General features: G+C 46.3%; 2 protein-coding genes across 4 annotated transcripts in view; one reads left to right on the top strand and one right to left on the bottom strand.

Annotated features, from left to right (window-relative positions):
* Positions 1-14,096, bottom strand: part of Rmnd1 (required for meiotic nuclear division 1 homolog) — a 31,978-nt gene extending 17,882 nt beyond the window's left edge. Inside the window, exons 1-3 of the mRNA XM_005363435.2 lie at positions 14,009-14,096; positions 7,482-8,008; positions 2,278-2,386 (exon numbers count right to left, since the gene is read on the bottom strand). Coding sequence (XP_005363492.1) covers positions 2,278-2,386; positions 7,482-7,994 — 622 coding nt within the window. The 5' untranslated portion in view covers positions 7,995-8,008; positions 14,009-14,096. The remainder of the gene's footprint in view (positions 1-2,277; positions 2,387-7,481; positions 8,009-14,008) is intronic.
* A 110-nt stretch (positions 14,097-14,206) lies between these two features.
* The window catches only part of Armt1 (acidic residue methyltransferase 1), a 16,145-nt gene continuing 14,674 nt past the window's right edge, over positions 14,207-15,677 (top strand). Inside the window, exon 1 of one of the 3 annotated variants that reach the window (XM_005363434.3) lies at positions 14,207-14,453. In XM_005363434.3, coding sequence (XP_005363491.1) covers positions 14,413-14,453 — 41 coding nt within the window. In that variant the 5' untranslated portion in view covers positions 14,207-14,412. The other 2 variants (XM_013352258.2, XM_013352257.2) reach the window with 2 other exon arrangements.

Below are 15,677 nucleotides of genomic sequence, written 5' to 3'. Positions count from 1 at the left end.
CCCCAAAATAAAATTAAAAAATAAAAAAAAAAGAAAATTGGAAAGTAAGAAATTTTGTTTCTAGAACATTCTATAACCTGTAACATTAGCAGTGTTATCTACAAATGCTCATTCATACCAAGTTCTGACTCAGTAACCAGTAGTCCAGTTAATAAATATTACAGCTTTAGGTTCAATATAGCTATCAGGAATTAAATGTCTTTGTACAAAACTAATTTTAAATAATACATATACAGTTAATATGTTATTTCTTTAAATGCCTCTTAAAAGTCTCATACTTATGTAGATAAGGTCTCACGTTCTTCAGTAGGCCTCCTCCGTTCGTAATTAATGACGACCTTGAACATCTTTCAGATCCCTCGGCTCAGACCCGCTGGGATTACAGGTGTGGACCAGCACTCTTGGTTTTACCGATGCTGGTGGTCAAAGCCAGGGCTGTGTGCGTGCAAACACTAACAGCTGATTCATATCCCTCACCCCATGAATTTTAAATTAAACTGTGTGAAGTTTGGATGATAGAAAATGAACAGAGAAAAGGAAAGTGATATTTTAAAAACTTAGACAATTTTAAGGCCAATCATGAAATTTACCACTATAATTACTTTAACCATAACATTTTAAATCCTTTTAATACTGTTGAATATATCAATATTCATCAGTATTTGTTTTACCTATTAATGTAGTAAGAGTTCCTGTATGCATATCTTTTTTTGTTTAATTAGATTTATTATAAATACAGTATTCTGCCTGCATGTTTCCCTGCAGGCCAGAAGAGGGCACCATATCTCATTATAGATGGTTATGAGTCACCAGGTGGTTGCTGGGAATTAAACACAAGACCTCGGAAGCACAGTCAGTGCTTGTAAGCTCTGAACCGGCTCTCCAGCCCTTGCATATCTTCTATAATGTAAATTACAAGCAGAATATCCCAATTAAAACATTGTTACTAGGGCTGGAGAGATGGCTCAGTGGTTAAGAGTGCCTGCTCTTAACTGCTCTTCCAAAGGTCCTGAGTTCAATTCCCAGCAACCACATGGTAGCTCACAACCATCTGTAATGAGATCTGGTGCCCTCTTCTGGCCTGCAGGCATACACGCAGACAGAATATTGTATACGTAATAAATAAATATTTAAAAAAAACATTGTTACTAATTTGTATAGTTATGTACGATTTCTCCTCCTTTTTAAATTTCTGTATGTCTAAGACCACGGCTAGCCATAACCTAGGATGTTATGTACGATTTCTCCTCCTTTTTAAATTTCTGTATGTCTAAGACCACGGCTAGCCATAACCCAGGATGGCTTCCCACTTGGGGTCGTCCTCAGCCTCTTGAGTGCTGGCGTTAGAGGAACAAGTTCTCTTACTTGGTTTCTAACATCAGGATTTCTGGTAGACTTTTGACAGCGACAAAACCCCTAAATGACCTTTTGGAGCATACTTGCCAGTTCCCAGAGTATGGCAAAGGAAATGAAGAGACGCAGGGTCACATCAGTGGCGGTCATGGCTACCCCTGACCAATTTTTCATCTCAGGGGTTCTGGACAGAGTTTTGTTCTTTTTTGTTGAGACAGGGTTTTTCTGTGTAACAGCCCTGGCTCTCCTGGAACTCACTCTGTAGAGCAGGCTGGCCTCACGGAGATTTGCCTGCGTCTGCCTCCTGAGTGCTGGGATTAAAGGTGTGCGCCACCACTGCTGGCTAAAATAGGTTTCTAATGCGACAGTGAAGCAGCGTACGGAGCAGTGGCTTGGCCGTGTGTGAGAGACTTTTGTGGGTCTAGCTCACCACACTGGGAGGTACTGCAACTTTTAAGAGGTGAGGCCTACTGGAAGGAAGACAGGTCATTGGATGTGCACCCTTGAGAAGGATCCTTGTCGCTCTGTGTGGCGGTTTCCCTTGCCACACACTCTTTGCCAGGATACGCTGCCTCAACACAGACTCCCAAACATGGGGTCTGACCATGGACTGGACTCTCCAAAATGGGAGCTAACATCGACCTTTCCTGATTAACTTTAAATTTACTGCAGGTATTAAGTACAGCAGCAGAAAGCTAACACACACATCCCCTGATCTCAAATGACAGTGATCCACCCTATAAAGATAAGCAAAGCACATTTATGTTAAGCCAAACCTTCTCCACAGGTGTGTTTAATTGTATCATTTGAATAAGGACCTCTGAGACTACCTTCCTACTACAAACCAATGGAAAGGAAACGCCACCGCTGGAGAGCTGTTTTCTAAGATGTAGCTTACGTGGCCCTGGGTTAGGGCCGCAGTACCTCGAGGCAGGCTTGTCACCTCCACATATCCGCAGGAGACCAGCTCTTGCGACAGACTTCCCAGGTGATACTCCTCCGCGGTTGCAAAGGCCGTGCACTGCATCAGGTCCTGTGCAGGGGTGAGCACAGACTAGGGTTAGCAAAGGGCTCAAGCACCTGCCCTGGCAGTTGGATTCCACTAGGGAACCCTATCCTGCCAAAACAGCGCCCGAGGGCGTGATTCCGGATCTCAGTGGTGCTCACGGAGTTCAGTGAAGACGAAGAGGAATGAGTTGCACTGAGGTAGATTTCCACTCAAGGTACAAAAGATTCCACTAGCCAAAAAAGCGGGCAGGGCAACACTGAAAGTGAAGGCCTCTGCACCAGTGCGGGATCAAACAGAATGAACAAGGGCACAGTATGGAAGCCTGGCTGGAAGACATTTCAGTTTGCTAGTGCAAAGAGTCTGTGGCTGCAGCCAATGTCATTCCACTGTTACTAGCTTTCATGAGGAGAGATCTTTCACTCCACAAAAGCTCCAGTATTTTCACTGGTATGCAGGAAATAAAGTGGTCTGTGCATCTGAGGATACCCTCCGGTTCGCATTCCAGGACACAGCAGAGTGCTACTCAAACAGTCCCGGTGTGTGTTTAACACATGGTAAGCAATACTCGGTGCCTTTTCAGACAGCACAGGGCACGGCAACCCATTTGGATGTTTTCCTATCAATTTAGTTGGTTCAAACCAGTTTTTTAGATTTATGATTAATTTATGTGTATGTGTGTATGCCTACATTGAGTTTCTCTGTGCACCATGTTTGTGTAGGTTACTGTGGAGGCCAGAGGCTGTAGGATGATTGCCTGGGGCTGTAGTCATAGGTAGTTATGAGCCACCTGGTGTAGATGCTGGGGTTTGAACCTGGGCCCTCTGCTATAGCAGGCAGCACTATTAGTTGCCGAGCCATCTCTCCAGCACCCGAACCAGCTTTTCAGACAAGTAAGGTGAGGAGGGGCATGCCTAACATGTACAGTGTGATCTTCAGCACTGCAAAACAAAGCCAGCAGGAATGGTGCAAAGCATTACTCCTAAGAACAAATGTCACACAGCTGTCTGCCATACATTTGGGTCACTATATATGTAAATATTCTTTTTATTAGAAATACAGCCCAAAGTCTGAAAACCAACAGCTTCAAAACTGATGTCACAGAAACAAACAAAGGTTTCAGATATAGAATTTTGGGGAAAATGCACTACATTAATAAAATGCTTGCTTTATAGGGCTGTTGATAAAGTGCTCAGACCTGTTCAGAATTCACTAGAACGACTTGTTGCTGTCTACTTGTCCATGCCAGGCTCTCCCCATGCTCTGGTGTTCTCAGCATGAACCTTGGTGGGACACTGTAAGAACTTCATCCTTCACACTCTAGAATAACTCTCAACTTCTCAAAAAACGGATTCAGCCAGCCTTCCCTCTTCCTGCGTCCATCATACATTCTGTTCTGCTTCATAAGCAGCAGAAGAACCAGTGGAGGATGGCGTCAACATCCACACTAAGATGGAATGGCAAGCCAAGGAAAAAGCTGCTCAGAAGTGTAGTGTAGTATAGCCTCGATGGAAGCAACTGAGCCAGGGACTAGTGATGGATCAGCAGTTAATAGCAAACAGTGGCTACTCTTCCAGAGGACCGGGGTTTGATTCCTAGCACCCACACAGCACTCACAACTGTCTGTAACTCCAGGAGAAACCAAGTCAGATAAGCTACAACTAGTGAAGAATGTGGAGATAAATAGCACCCTCCTTGATGTGGGATGTCCTTCTGTCTATGTGTTACTTTTATTGGTTAATGAATAAAGGAACTGCCTTGGCCTGTTGATAGGGCAGAACTTAGGTAGGAAGGGGAAACTAAACTGAATGCTGGGAAAAAGAAGGGTGGAGTCAGGTAGATGCATGGATCCGCTGCCTGATACAGACGCTGGGAACTTTAGCTGGTAGACCACAACCAGGTGGCAATACACAATTACTAGAAATGGGATAAATTAAGATGTAGTGGTTAGCCAATAAGAAGTTAGAGCTAATGAGCCAAGCAGTGATTTAATTAATAGAGTTTCTGTGTGGTTATTTCAGGGCTAAGCAAGCCAAGTGACCGGAAACAACCAAGTGGCCTTCGCTTTTGCAGACAGCTGGTAAGCTAGATTTCACAGTCACATTAGAGAAAGCATGATATGCTTTTTATAACATCCATGGGTCAAGGGAGCCAAAGGTGGGGATGGCAGTTTGAAGCAGGTAGGAGGCAGGTGTGTGCTTCTGGATATGAAGGGCTCATAAGAGTCCGGGGTGATGCGAGCAGAGGTTAAGATGGTTGAAAGGAGTTCTTTCAGGACACAGCGGGCAGGCTCCTCTCAGTGAGACCTGGAGCGTTTTCTGGTTTCTAGGGCAGAATCAGGGCAGCAGGGTGGGTGTCTAAATGACTTCTGGGACAGCACGGTTTGAGCTGCCGTGGGAACAGCAGATGCAGAAAACGGAGACTGGCATAAGAGGAGAAAATGCAGGAAGAGGGTGGGCCTGTGGCTACCTTGCTCAGGAGAAAGCGGGTCAGTGTCTAGATGAAGAACACATCTGCAGACTCAAGGTCTCTACTTAGCGGAGTCTGTGCTGGAAGCTGTCCTCTCTCATGCTGGAGAGCATCTCTCAGGAGTTAGCTCAGGTTAACGCGACTTTCCTGTACTCCTGCATGTGCAGCCACGGAATGCTTCTATTAATAAATGCCTCACAAGCTTTTTTTTCTTTTTCTATTGTTTTGTTTTTGGTGACAGGGTTTCTCTGTGTAGCTCTGGCTGTTCTAGAACTAGCTCTGTAGACCAGCCTGGCCTTGAACTCAGAGATTCACCTGTCTCTGTCTCTGCTTCCTGAGTGCTGAGATTAATGGTGTGTGTCACCACCACCCAGCACCTCAAAAGTTTTATAAATAGATTCTTTCTGAAATCTTGTTTGGTACTTACTTAAGCCCATTTCAAAAGAGGAAAGGGATCCAGAAGTAGGCTGAATTTGTTTTTTGTTATTTTTTTGGTTTGGCCTATTGATGTAAGCAGCTCTCATTTTCATAAGTCTTTTCTACCTTTTACAGCATATCTTTATTTTAAAGTGCTAGTTAAATTTACATATGTTGGCATATTCTTTAGGTTTGGGATGGGAACCTGTTCCTAAATAGGTGACCAAAGCCTCTTAAACAGTTATTGGATTAGATCACTCCTCTGGCTACAGAAGACGCACGGTCCAGCAGATGGAGCTAGCAATCTACGTGCTTCCTCTTTGAGAGCGTCGCTCCTGCAGCATGAGCAGCCTGCATGGCAATGCTGCTTCCGTTTTTCTGACACTAGGACAGAAGAACTTGGATTTAGCCTTCATCCTTAGCTCCCCGTAGAGCTGAAACCAGCGTAGTTCCCTAGTGATGCGGGACACTGGAGCATCACTTGAGTCTCTTCTTGTTCCTGGCACACATTCCATACCCCCTGGAATTTTTAGCATGACAGCAATGCTGTTTATTCTATTAAGATAACTCTTGGGCTCTGGGTGAATTCATGATAGGGACTGGATGCTGGGAACACCAACTCTGATTCAAAATGTGCACCCTTTGGCTCCACCTCTGTGGAGGTAGGTTAAAAAGGCTGGAGGCTACGTTAACTGGCAGAGCACCCCAAGGCTCTGGCAGAAGGCCCTTGCTGCAGAAACTGCCATCTGTGACAGTCTGGGTAGAGGCAGCACAGGAATGAAGTCAAACTGGGATCCAAATACAAGCCATTCATGAAATCCTTCAATGCCCAACAACCAGGTATGTGTACCGTGGCACCGTTTTTCTCTTTTTACTGAAACAAGGCCTTGTTATTTAGCCTTGGCTGGGCGGAAACCTGATAATATATATATACATACACCAAGCTGGACTTGAACTCAGAGATCTGTTTGCCTCAGGCTCCCAAGTGCTGGGATTAATCATGGCCTCAGCTTGTACTTTCTTTTTCTTTTGAAAGTAGGTCTCACTATATAGCCAAGCTGACCTCAAATTTGATCCTCCTGTCTCAGCCTTCTGAGCCACGAGGTGCTTGACAAAGTTTCCCTTTTCAGAATCTGTTAAAACAGGCCCCATCAATATAAACACGCTCAGGGGCCAGCCTCTCAAGTCTGAAGACAGACATTCTGACTGTTCTGGCAGATTCAGGAGGCCCAACCAAGGCTGAAACATGCACGTTCTTTTCTTTGCAAACAGGGCCTTACTAAACAGATCTTGCAGCTGACTCAGCCTCCTGAGTTGAAATGGAGACTGGATATGTGCAGTGCCACCTACAACCCTACAGACAGTAAAGGCCTTTTGCCTCTTTTCTCATCTTAGTACAAGGCTTGGTGAAGACATCATTCAAGATACAAAGTGAACAAAGGCCTTGACTCTGACCCTAAACTGTTTATAGCTTGGAGGACAAATGCAAATGGCCCCTGAAAAAAAATCTCAGAAACTTCTTAACAGTGAATAAAAATCAATACCAAAAAATTCTTGAACTTCTAGAGGGTAAACCAGCAAGACCTGACTGCTTCCATTCTGTCTGCTGTGTCATTCCCTCACCCTGAGCAGCCACCAAAGGCTGGTAACAAACATCTGCCGGTTGGCAGGTAAATCTTAATTTCCTGATGCATTGCTGGTTCAATTCTTGTTTTGTTTTTCATTTTTTGAGACAAGGTTTCTCTGTAGCTTTGGAGCCTGTCCTGGAACTTGCTTTGTAGACCAGGCTGGCCTCGAACTCACAGAGATCCACCTGCTTCTGCCTCCAGAGTGCTGGGATAAAAATGTGCACCACCTCCCTCCCCAGCCTCTGGTTCAATTTAAACAAACAAACAAACAAACAAACAAGCAACAACCACAACACGAAGCAGGTATTCTCACAGCTGCACCCTGGCTGGACTGGATAGATGCGCCTTTTCTAATTGTCTCAGGCCTCACCAACCCCCCTGAACAATGACGGAGGCCTTTTGTGCCACACGTGATACAGGCAACTAGCTCTTGCAAGATAAACTTTTTGTTGGTTTGGCTATGTCACGCTTCAAAGGTCTCGAGCAGAATTCTCAGCTGGTTGCCCAGTTGCCCTATGTTGGCAGTGAGGGTATGGTGCAACACATGCAGGCACAGAGGGCACACAAGGATGGATGCACTCAGGGGCCACTGGACTGGTAGGCTTTACCTCATTCACAGATAGGTCTGGGAGGTTGCTCCTGGATGGCTGACGGGTCCGGGATGCCTTCAGGGGCCTCTTGATCTGTGGAAGGTCTTGTTTTGGAATAAGTGTGTCTGTCGATACAGAGTAATGCCTTTTTACTGTTTTTATAAACCACTTAGAGCATAAGAGATTTGGTCTGTAAGTCACTTTCCTGGGAGTCCCATAGGGGCACATGGCTGGCAGATGTGCTTCTCCATCCCAACAACGGCCAACATGTAATGGAGAGGGTCCGCTTGCGTTTGGTATTATCCAGCTCATTCCCAGGATCTTTGGCTTATTCCAACTGTCAGCTCTTACACTAGGACAGAATGAACCTAAATGGGTCTGTATTTTCAGGGTGCTCCGGCATGCTGCGCTTCCAGATTCCGAACGTGGTTTTAACGGGAGCCCAGGGAGCCGAGGGAGCCTCCTGCACTGCCATGCTTTTGATGACACGCTGTGTAAAGAGGCCAGGCTCTGGAGAAGTCTGCCTGGCATGACCACATCTCAGGCTGAAATCAAAAGAGTTAAAAAGTCAGGCTGGATTTTAAAAATATGTTTAAGATACACATACACTTCCTTAGGAAACACATATTTCTGTTAAAAATTTGTACAACATGGGCTGGAGGGAGAGCTTAGCAGTTAAGAGCTTGTGTTCTTTTTATTTAATGGTTTACTTTATGTGCACTGGTGTTTTGTCTGCATGTGTGTCTGTGTGAGGTGGAGTTACGGACAGTTGTGAGCTGCCATGTGGGCGCTGCAGACTGAATCCTCGTCCTCTGGAAGAGGAGTCAGTCAGTGCTCTCAACTGCTGAGCCATCTCTCCAGCCCTGAGCATGTGGTTTTTTTTGTTTCCTTTTTGTTTTGTTTTTGTTTTGTCAAGACAGGGTTTCTCTATGTAGCTTTGGAGTCTGTCCTAGAACTAGCTCTGGAGACCAGGTTGGCCTTGAACTCATAGAGAGCTACCTGCCTCTGCCTCCCGAGTGTTGGGACTAAAGAGTGCACCACCAGCAGCCAGCTTTCTGTTTGTTTTCTGAGACAAAGTCTCCCAACAAGCGGTCCTGGCTGGCCTGGAACCCACTCGGAAGCCAGGCTGGCCTCAAATGCATAAACATCCGCTGACTCCGACTCCTGCATACTAGGACTAAAGTCACCTACACCAGATCCAGCACTTGGTTTTGCAGAGGACACAGGTTCAATTTCCAGCACCTACACAGTGGCTCACCACCATCCATTGTGCCCTCTTCTGACATGCACGAGGTGCATAAACATACATGCCAGCAACACACTCATAAAAATTGTAAAACAGAAATATTATAACCTAATCCTATATATACACACACATACATACATACACACACATACATACACACACATACCCATATATATTACATAAATGGCAAAGGTCATAGTTTGGTGGTAGAGTACTTATTTAGGATAAACAAAGTTCTGGTTTACACAATCATGCAAAAAATACACACACATACATACACTCTTTTTTTCCCCATTAAGTCATTATTTGGCATCTTTCTGGAAGATTATAAAATCATAAATTTATTCTCAACAACAAAGATGTTAAAAGAGAAAAAGGTATGGAACCTTTTCATTATTTTGTAATCTTAAATATTTAAAAAACTGGGTGTGATGGTGCATATCTTTAGTGCCAGTACTAGGGAGGCAGAGGCTGGTGAGTTCAAGGCTATCCTGTTCTACATAGTGCGTTCCAAGTCTGTCAGAGATACATATGGAGACCCTCTCTTAAAAACAAAACCAAGCAAAGAATCAAACAAAAAACTCCAAACAAAACCAACATACATGCACATACACACACACCAACCTGTACTTACACATTCAACTAGTTGGAAGGCAGAGGCAGGTGACCTCTGTGAGTTCAAGGCCAGTCTGGTCTATGATATGAGTTCCAGGACAGTCAGGGCTATAACATGGAGAAAGCTTGTCTAGAAAAATAAAAATCAAACCAACAAAAAACATCAACTAGCGGAGGCCATAGGTGCATCCAAGGTCAAGTACCCCTGCCATCATATTCTAGCCTTTGGAGAAACTGGGCATTTTTTCCTTTTCATCACAATGCCATGGAAGAGCCCAAACCACACAGCTGAGTATAAGACGCAGAGCAAACAGAAAAGGCTCACTCAGTTCTACAGGAAAGGCTCCCAGAAAGAAGACTGGCTTTTTTTTTTTAAGGGGGAAGGCACTATTCAGTTTGGGGCTGGGCATAAGGAGTGGTGTTAGGCATATCAGACAGGCAAGCACACACACAGCCCAAAGGAAATGGGCTGTTACGTGTGATCCCGTCTTACAATATAAAATAGCACATTTTTAAAAAGCTTACCTACAGTAAGTGATGATAACAGTTCTTAAAAATTAGGTGCCAAAGATACAAGCATTGATCAGAGCCTTTATAATTCACAGTCTAGCCACAGAGACAGAATATGACGTACAAAGGGTACGTGGTCTTGACAAGGGAGGTCCTGGGGTCAGGAGTGTGACATACTCAGAGGTGACATTTACAATGGTTCATGAAAGGGCAGAGAGCCCAGCAAAGCAAACAGGTCAGGTACACAGTATTCTTTATCTAACAAACAGGATGAGAACAACCAACCTCAGCTGAGAGGTGAGCTGCAGGAGATGAATCAAAGTGGCCGGATACCATATGGCACATTAAATGATCCTACGGGCTCCACAGGGTTTGAAATAAGGGAATTGTGTGGTCAGGTGTGTGATTCAGAAACATGTCTCCGCTAATGATGTGAAGGAAGAACGGAGGAAAACTCAGATGTGACATTCCAGCACTTCCACACGCTCCACGCCGCCCAGGAGACATTTCCCAGAGGGGGAAATTGAGGTCTAGAGGCTAAAGGAGTTGCTTAGGGCTGGAGAGATAGCTCAGCGGGTAAACATGTCTGCTGGTAAGCCTGATGGCCCAAACCACAGGGTAAAGATAACTGGCTCCTGTGGGCCGCCCTCCGACTGACCTCCACATGCTGTGGTGTCTGTGAACTCTCCCCATCTCTAAAGAAAGCGAAGCCAGCCAGGCTTTCCTTATTGCAAGGACCAGATTCTTACCACTATCTTAGTTACCTGTAAAGGAGATTATGTTATTAAAGCTAATTTTATCCACTTTTTTCTTTTATCATTGCATGGTCTAGAAACCTTAAGATCTCCCTGGTGTTTCCTGTAAGTGTGGCCCCGGTTTCTGATTTTATACCTGTCACTCCCCCAAACACTGCCCCCCATCTTTCCAGTCCATTCCTTCTTCCACCCAAAGCTAACAATTCTTCCACCTCGGCGGGACCTACAACTTTCAGTCTTTCCTCCCCTGCTTTGATCTTCACATCCAGGTCTACTCTTATAACCCTCCCATTCCCCATGAATACCTCCCCTAACCCCAGTCCTAAAGAACTCCAGCCCCCACACTGAATTGTGGCTACGCTCTTGCAGCTCACGAAGCAGCCAACTAACCATTTCCCATCTCGCTCTCCAGCCAGGGCCACTCTCTTCCGGTGGGTCTTCTATGCTGCTCAGGACCCTATCCCTGCTATTTCCTGCGGACTCCCCTCTCCTTGGATCTTCACGTCTCCCCCTTGTTTCTCATTCTCAATGATAACCTTGCTTCCTCGTTTTTAAAATAAAGATTTATATATTTATTATGTATACAGTGTTCTGTACTGCACGTATGCCTGCCATGCTTGTGAGCCACCATGTGGTTGCTGGGAATTGAACTCAGGACCACTGGAAGAACAGCCAGTGCTCTTAACATCTGAGCCATCTCTCCAGCCCGCTTCCTCTTTCACTAACAAAACAGAAACAGAAATTTTACAAGATGAGCCCTCAGCGATCATCAGCATGCAACCCATTGCTGTTGTGACCATTGGTCAACCACCTCTTCTACAATTTTTGTTATTTATGGGTATAAGTGTTTGCCTGCACGTAGCTGTATATTATATACATGCCTGGTGCCCATGAAGGTCAGAAGAGGGCAACATCCCTTTGGATATCAGTATTGTGATGTCCCAGAAAATTAGGAAACAACCTACCTCAAGATCCAGCAATACCACTTTTGGGTATATATCTAAAGGATGCTCAATTGTACCACAAGGACATGTGCTCAACTATGTTGATAGCAGCATTGTTTGTCATAGCCAGAACCTGGAAATAACCTAAATGACCCCAACTGAAGAATGGATAAGGAAAAAGTGAAACATTTACACAATGGATTACTACACAGCAGAAAAAAATAACGACATCGTGAATTTTACAGGAAAATAGATGGATCTAGAAAACATCATTAGTGAGGTAACATAGACCCAGAAAGACAAATATCACAAGCACTCACTAGTAAGTGGCTTTTAGACATTAAAGCAAAGAAAATCAGTCTGTAATTCACAATCCCTGAGAACCTAGACAACAATGAGGAACCTAAGAGAGACATACATAGATCTAATCTACACAGGAAGTAGAAAAAGACAAGGTCTCCGGAGTAAATTGGGAGCATGGAGACCATGGGAGAGGGTTGAAGGGAAGGGGAGAGGAAAGCGGGGGAGCAGAGAAAAATGTAGAGCTCAATAAAATCAGTAAGGAAAAAAAAAAAAAAGAAAAGAAGAGGGCATCAGATCCCCTGGAACTTGCTCCCCACCCCGTTTTCTTTGGCGTCTAGAATATCACATTGGCCGTTTTCGTCTCCTGGTCTCTTTTGCTAGTTATGCATCCATTCAAGAATGAGACACATCGGGACTCAGTCACTGAGTCATTTCTCTTCCTGTCAATCTCTTGGTGACCTTGGCCAACGACACACCGTCACTGAGGAGTAGCACAAATTTACCTCCAGATGACTCTAAGCATCAAAAATGTAACCTGCTCAACACTGAGCATGCCAACTCTTCCACAAAAACACCCGAACTGCACCTTTCCCCATCCACGTGCCAATCCTAGCCCTAAATCTGGAATTCCCTTGAACTTTTCTCTTCAGTCCCCACATTCAATCTGTCAGTAAATCCCGTGGGCCTTTTCTGATCAGTACTCTGCACGGGTTCTCCTACCTGTCTTTCCCACTGGTTATTATAATAGCTCTTTACCTGTTTACGATGGCTGACCCATACATGACTAGATTTAGAATCACCATGGAGACACACCCTTGACTGTGTCTGTGATGGACTTTGTAGAGGAGGTTAACTGAGGCGAGGAGACCCACCTGAAGTGTGGACGGTACTATTCATGGGCACAGTAGAGTACGGTGCCAGGAGGCCAGCTCCTGCCAGCATGCCTAATCCGCTATAATGGACTGTAGCGAAGTGGCAAGCCCCTCCCTTAAGCTGTCTCCCCTTCACACAACTTTTCACAAGAAAGGCGACGGCACACTGGGCCTCCTAACAGCGGACTCCAGCAAAATCCTGAGACCTTAACTAGAACCGTGTCTTTTTCCAGTATCGAATCTGAAGACTGCTTTACATTTACACTAAAAGACAAAGCCCCTAAGACGGCCTCCCGAGCTTGTATGTTTACAGCCTTCAGCATCACTGTAGAGTTCCCCACAGTTCTTGCCTTTGCTTGCTCTGTTCTAGGCCCCCTGGGCATGTCTGGGTCTTAGTACTTACCTGTCCTCAGGCTCTCCTCCCAAGGATTTGCCAGGCTCCCTCCCTAGCCTCCTTCAGCTCTTTTCTTCAAGTCCACAGAACTAATGCCCACCCATTCTTTCTCCATTTTCTACGTTCTCATCGCATTTAACATCACCTACATACCTTCTATCTTTATGAATTCATACAACGGTTATGAACTGGGCATTAATGTCCCAGGCATTATGCTAGCTCCTAATCCAGCTGAAATCGGGCAAAGATCGCTTTACTGGGAATGGCAAACAGCAGATGTGGCAAATCAATATAATGCAAATTAGATAACGACAGTGATATCACAAAGCAATAACGGCGATTTCTGTCTCTCTCTCCTCAAAATAAGTGTCTGTGTTTGTACCCTTGTGTTCAGCGATAGTAGGGCATCGGTGTCAACTAAATTTTTAAAATCAAACACAAGGCAGCTACCGTTATTGGGCACTTATCTTTAAGAACAATATGCCCGTGTATGCCTAAGGACAGCACTAATTGGGCTCAGCGTTTTATATTTTTCCATTAAGTTGAGAGGGGGACACAGAAGAGGCGTAGGTCTAGGAGTTCGTGGGTAAGACTGGGGGTGGTAGTTGGCATTATCAAAATAATTGTATGCATGTATGAGATTCAGGATACTATCAATTAAGAGGGCGGTTGTGCCCGGTTCTATCCGATGGGGCAACGGTGCCGACCTTTGGGAGCACATCTTCCAATTCCTAAGCTCAAGGGTGATTTCATGCATCGTGACGGCTACCACCATGCCCTGATCCCGACGAGGGGTCAGGAGTGTTCTGTCCTAGGTGCTTCGCCTCCCGGCTACCTCCGGCGGTCCCGGCCGAAGCCCACATGTCCTCCCCAGCCCCTCGGGCCGGGGAAGCGCCAAGCACTGACCTGTGCGCGAAGAGGAGGACGGCAGAGCCCGCACGCACGCTCCCGCCTCAGGAGCCTTTGCGGAAACACGCTCCGCCCCGCCCCGCTTCGGCGCAGGCGCATTGCGAGCCCCAGGCCGGGCAGCCGGGACACGTGACAGTCGGACCACGTGACCTCCCCGTGCTCCCCCCCCCCCTTTTACCGCTGGGCGGACAGGCGCCTCCGGTCGTCTCGGGCTTCCGGTCGCGTAGCCGGAAGGCTTTTGCGTCCTGTGCTCTGTCCCTGGCCGGGCCACCAAATAAAGTTTTTTAATTCAAAAACGCATTTTTTTTTTCTTAAAGCCCCAGCTTTCTCTTTGTGGGCCCGGCGGCGGCGGCGGCGGTTGAACCCGGAGCAACGCCGGCGTGCGGCGCGTGTCGCCAGCCATGGCCGAGTCCCCGGCGTTTCTCTCCGCTCAGGAAGTGGGGTGCGTCTCGCTTTTTCTCTTGCGCACTTCTGAGTTAAAGCCGGGTTGGGGCGGGAGGAAGCTGTGGACTGTCGGGGGACTGACCCTGTGATGCTGAGAGTTCGAGTCCCGCCTTGGCTGGAAAGGAGCCGGCACGTCGCACTCGCCAGCCTCAGGACCTGCCCTGTACTTTCTTCCCTGCTGTCGCGTATTGCCAGCGCTTCGGAACCTGAGGCAGGAGGACTGCTGCGAGTTGAGGCCAGCTCGCTCTAGTAATGAGTTCAAGACCACCCGGGGGTACATTAGGGAAAGCCTGCCTCAAACTAAACCACCGAGGAGGCATAGCCCTGCGGGGGCTAAAATTTAGGACTCGTGTACTTATGGCTTGGGTCAAACTAATACTCTCACAAAATTTAAAAATGTCTTAAATGCGCGCGCGCGCGCGCGTGTGTGTGTGTCCGTCCGTCCGTCCGTCCGTCCGTCCGTGTCCGGGTGTGTCTATGTGTGAGCACACCGTTATTCTCAATGGCGGTTAGAGAACAGCTCTGTGGAGTTCATTGTTTTTCATTTTCCTTTAACCTTCATAGAAATTCGAGGAATTTAGAACTCAGGTGTCCCAGATTTACCTAGTGCCATCTCGCTGGTCCCCAAAATAAATACTGTCAGAGGTTGTTCGCTAGTGGAAGCCTACAAGTCTCATATTTACAGCTTTCTTTTACGTACTTGGCGTGGTGGTGGGGAGGGTGATAGAGAAATAAGGCTTTCCAGGCAGCTCCAGAAAGGGCTGCCACTTTCTGTTTCTGCTGCTTTAGAAAGTCCGTGTGTTGATCAGGTCCTTCTCCCCATCCCTTTTGACAGCAGTACTGATGGCTAAGCATGCAGGTCCTCGGAAGCAGGTTCAGAGCTTCCCCGAGACTCACAGAGTCCAAGGAAGCCTTCTGAAGGAATGCTTACGTGCAATAGTTTAAAAAGCCAGAATAAGGCACTTGAGTTTGCAGAAAATAATTGATTAAATTCAACAGAGATGATTTGGGCAGAGAAACTGACCAGCTAAGCCCTGTACCCTATGTTTCAGGAGCCAGGCAAAGGGCTCCGCTATCAAGAGCAAGCCCTGCTCTTGCACAGGACCCAGGTCTGGTTCCAGAACCCAGGTCTGGTGGTTCCCAGCTAACTGTAACTCCAGCTCTAGACCCCTAGCCCTGCAGGCACGTGCACAGACCCCCTCCCCACAACTAAAAGTGATAA

This window comes from Microtus ochrogaster, linkage group LG9, assembly GCF_000317375.1.
Source record: "Microtus ochrogaster isolate Prairie Vole_2 linkage group LG9, MicOch1.0, whole genome shotgun sequence".
In the NCBI taxonomy this organism is placed as follows: Eukaryota; Metazoa; Chordata; class Mammalia; order Rodentia; family Cricetidae; genus Microtus; species Microtus ochrogaster.
Note: the sequence above shows the minus strand (reverse complement) of the source record. Positions and strands in the feature narration are given on the sequence as shown.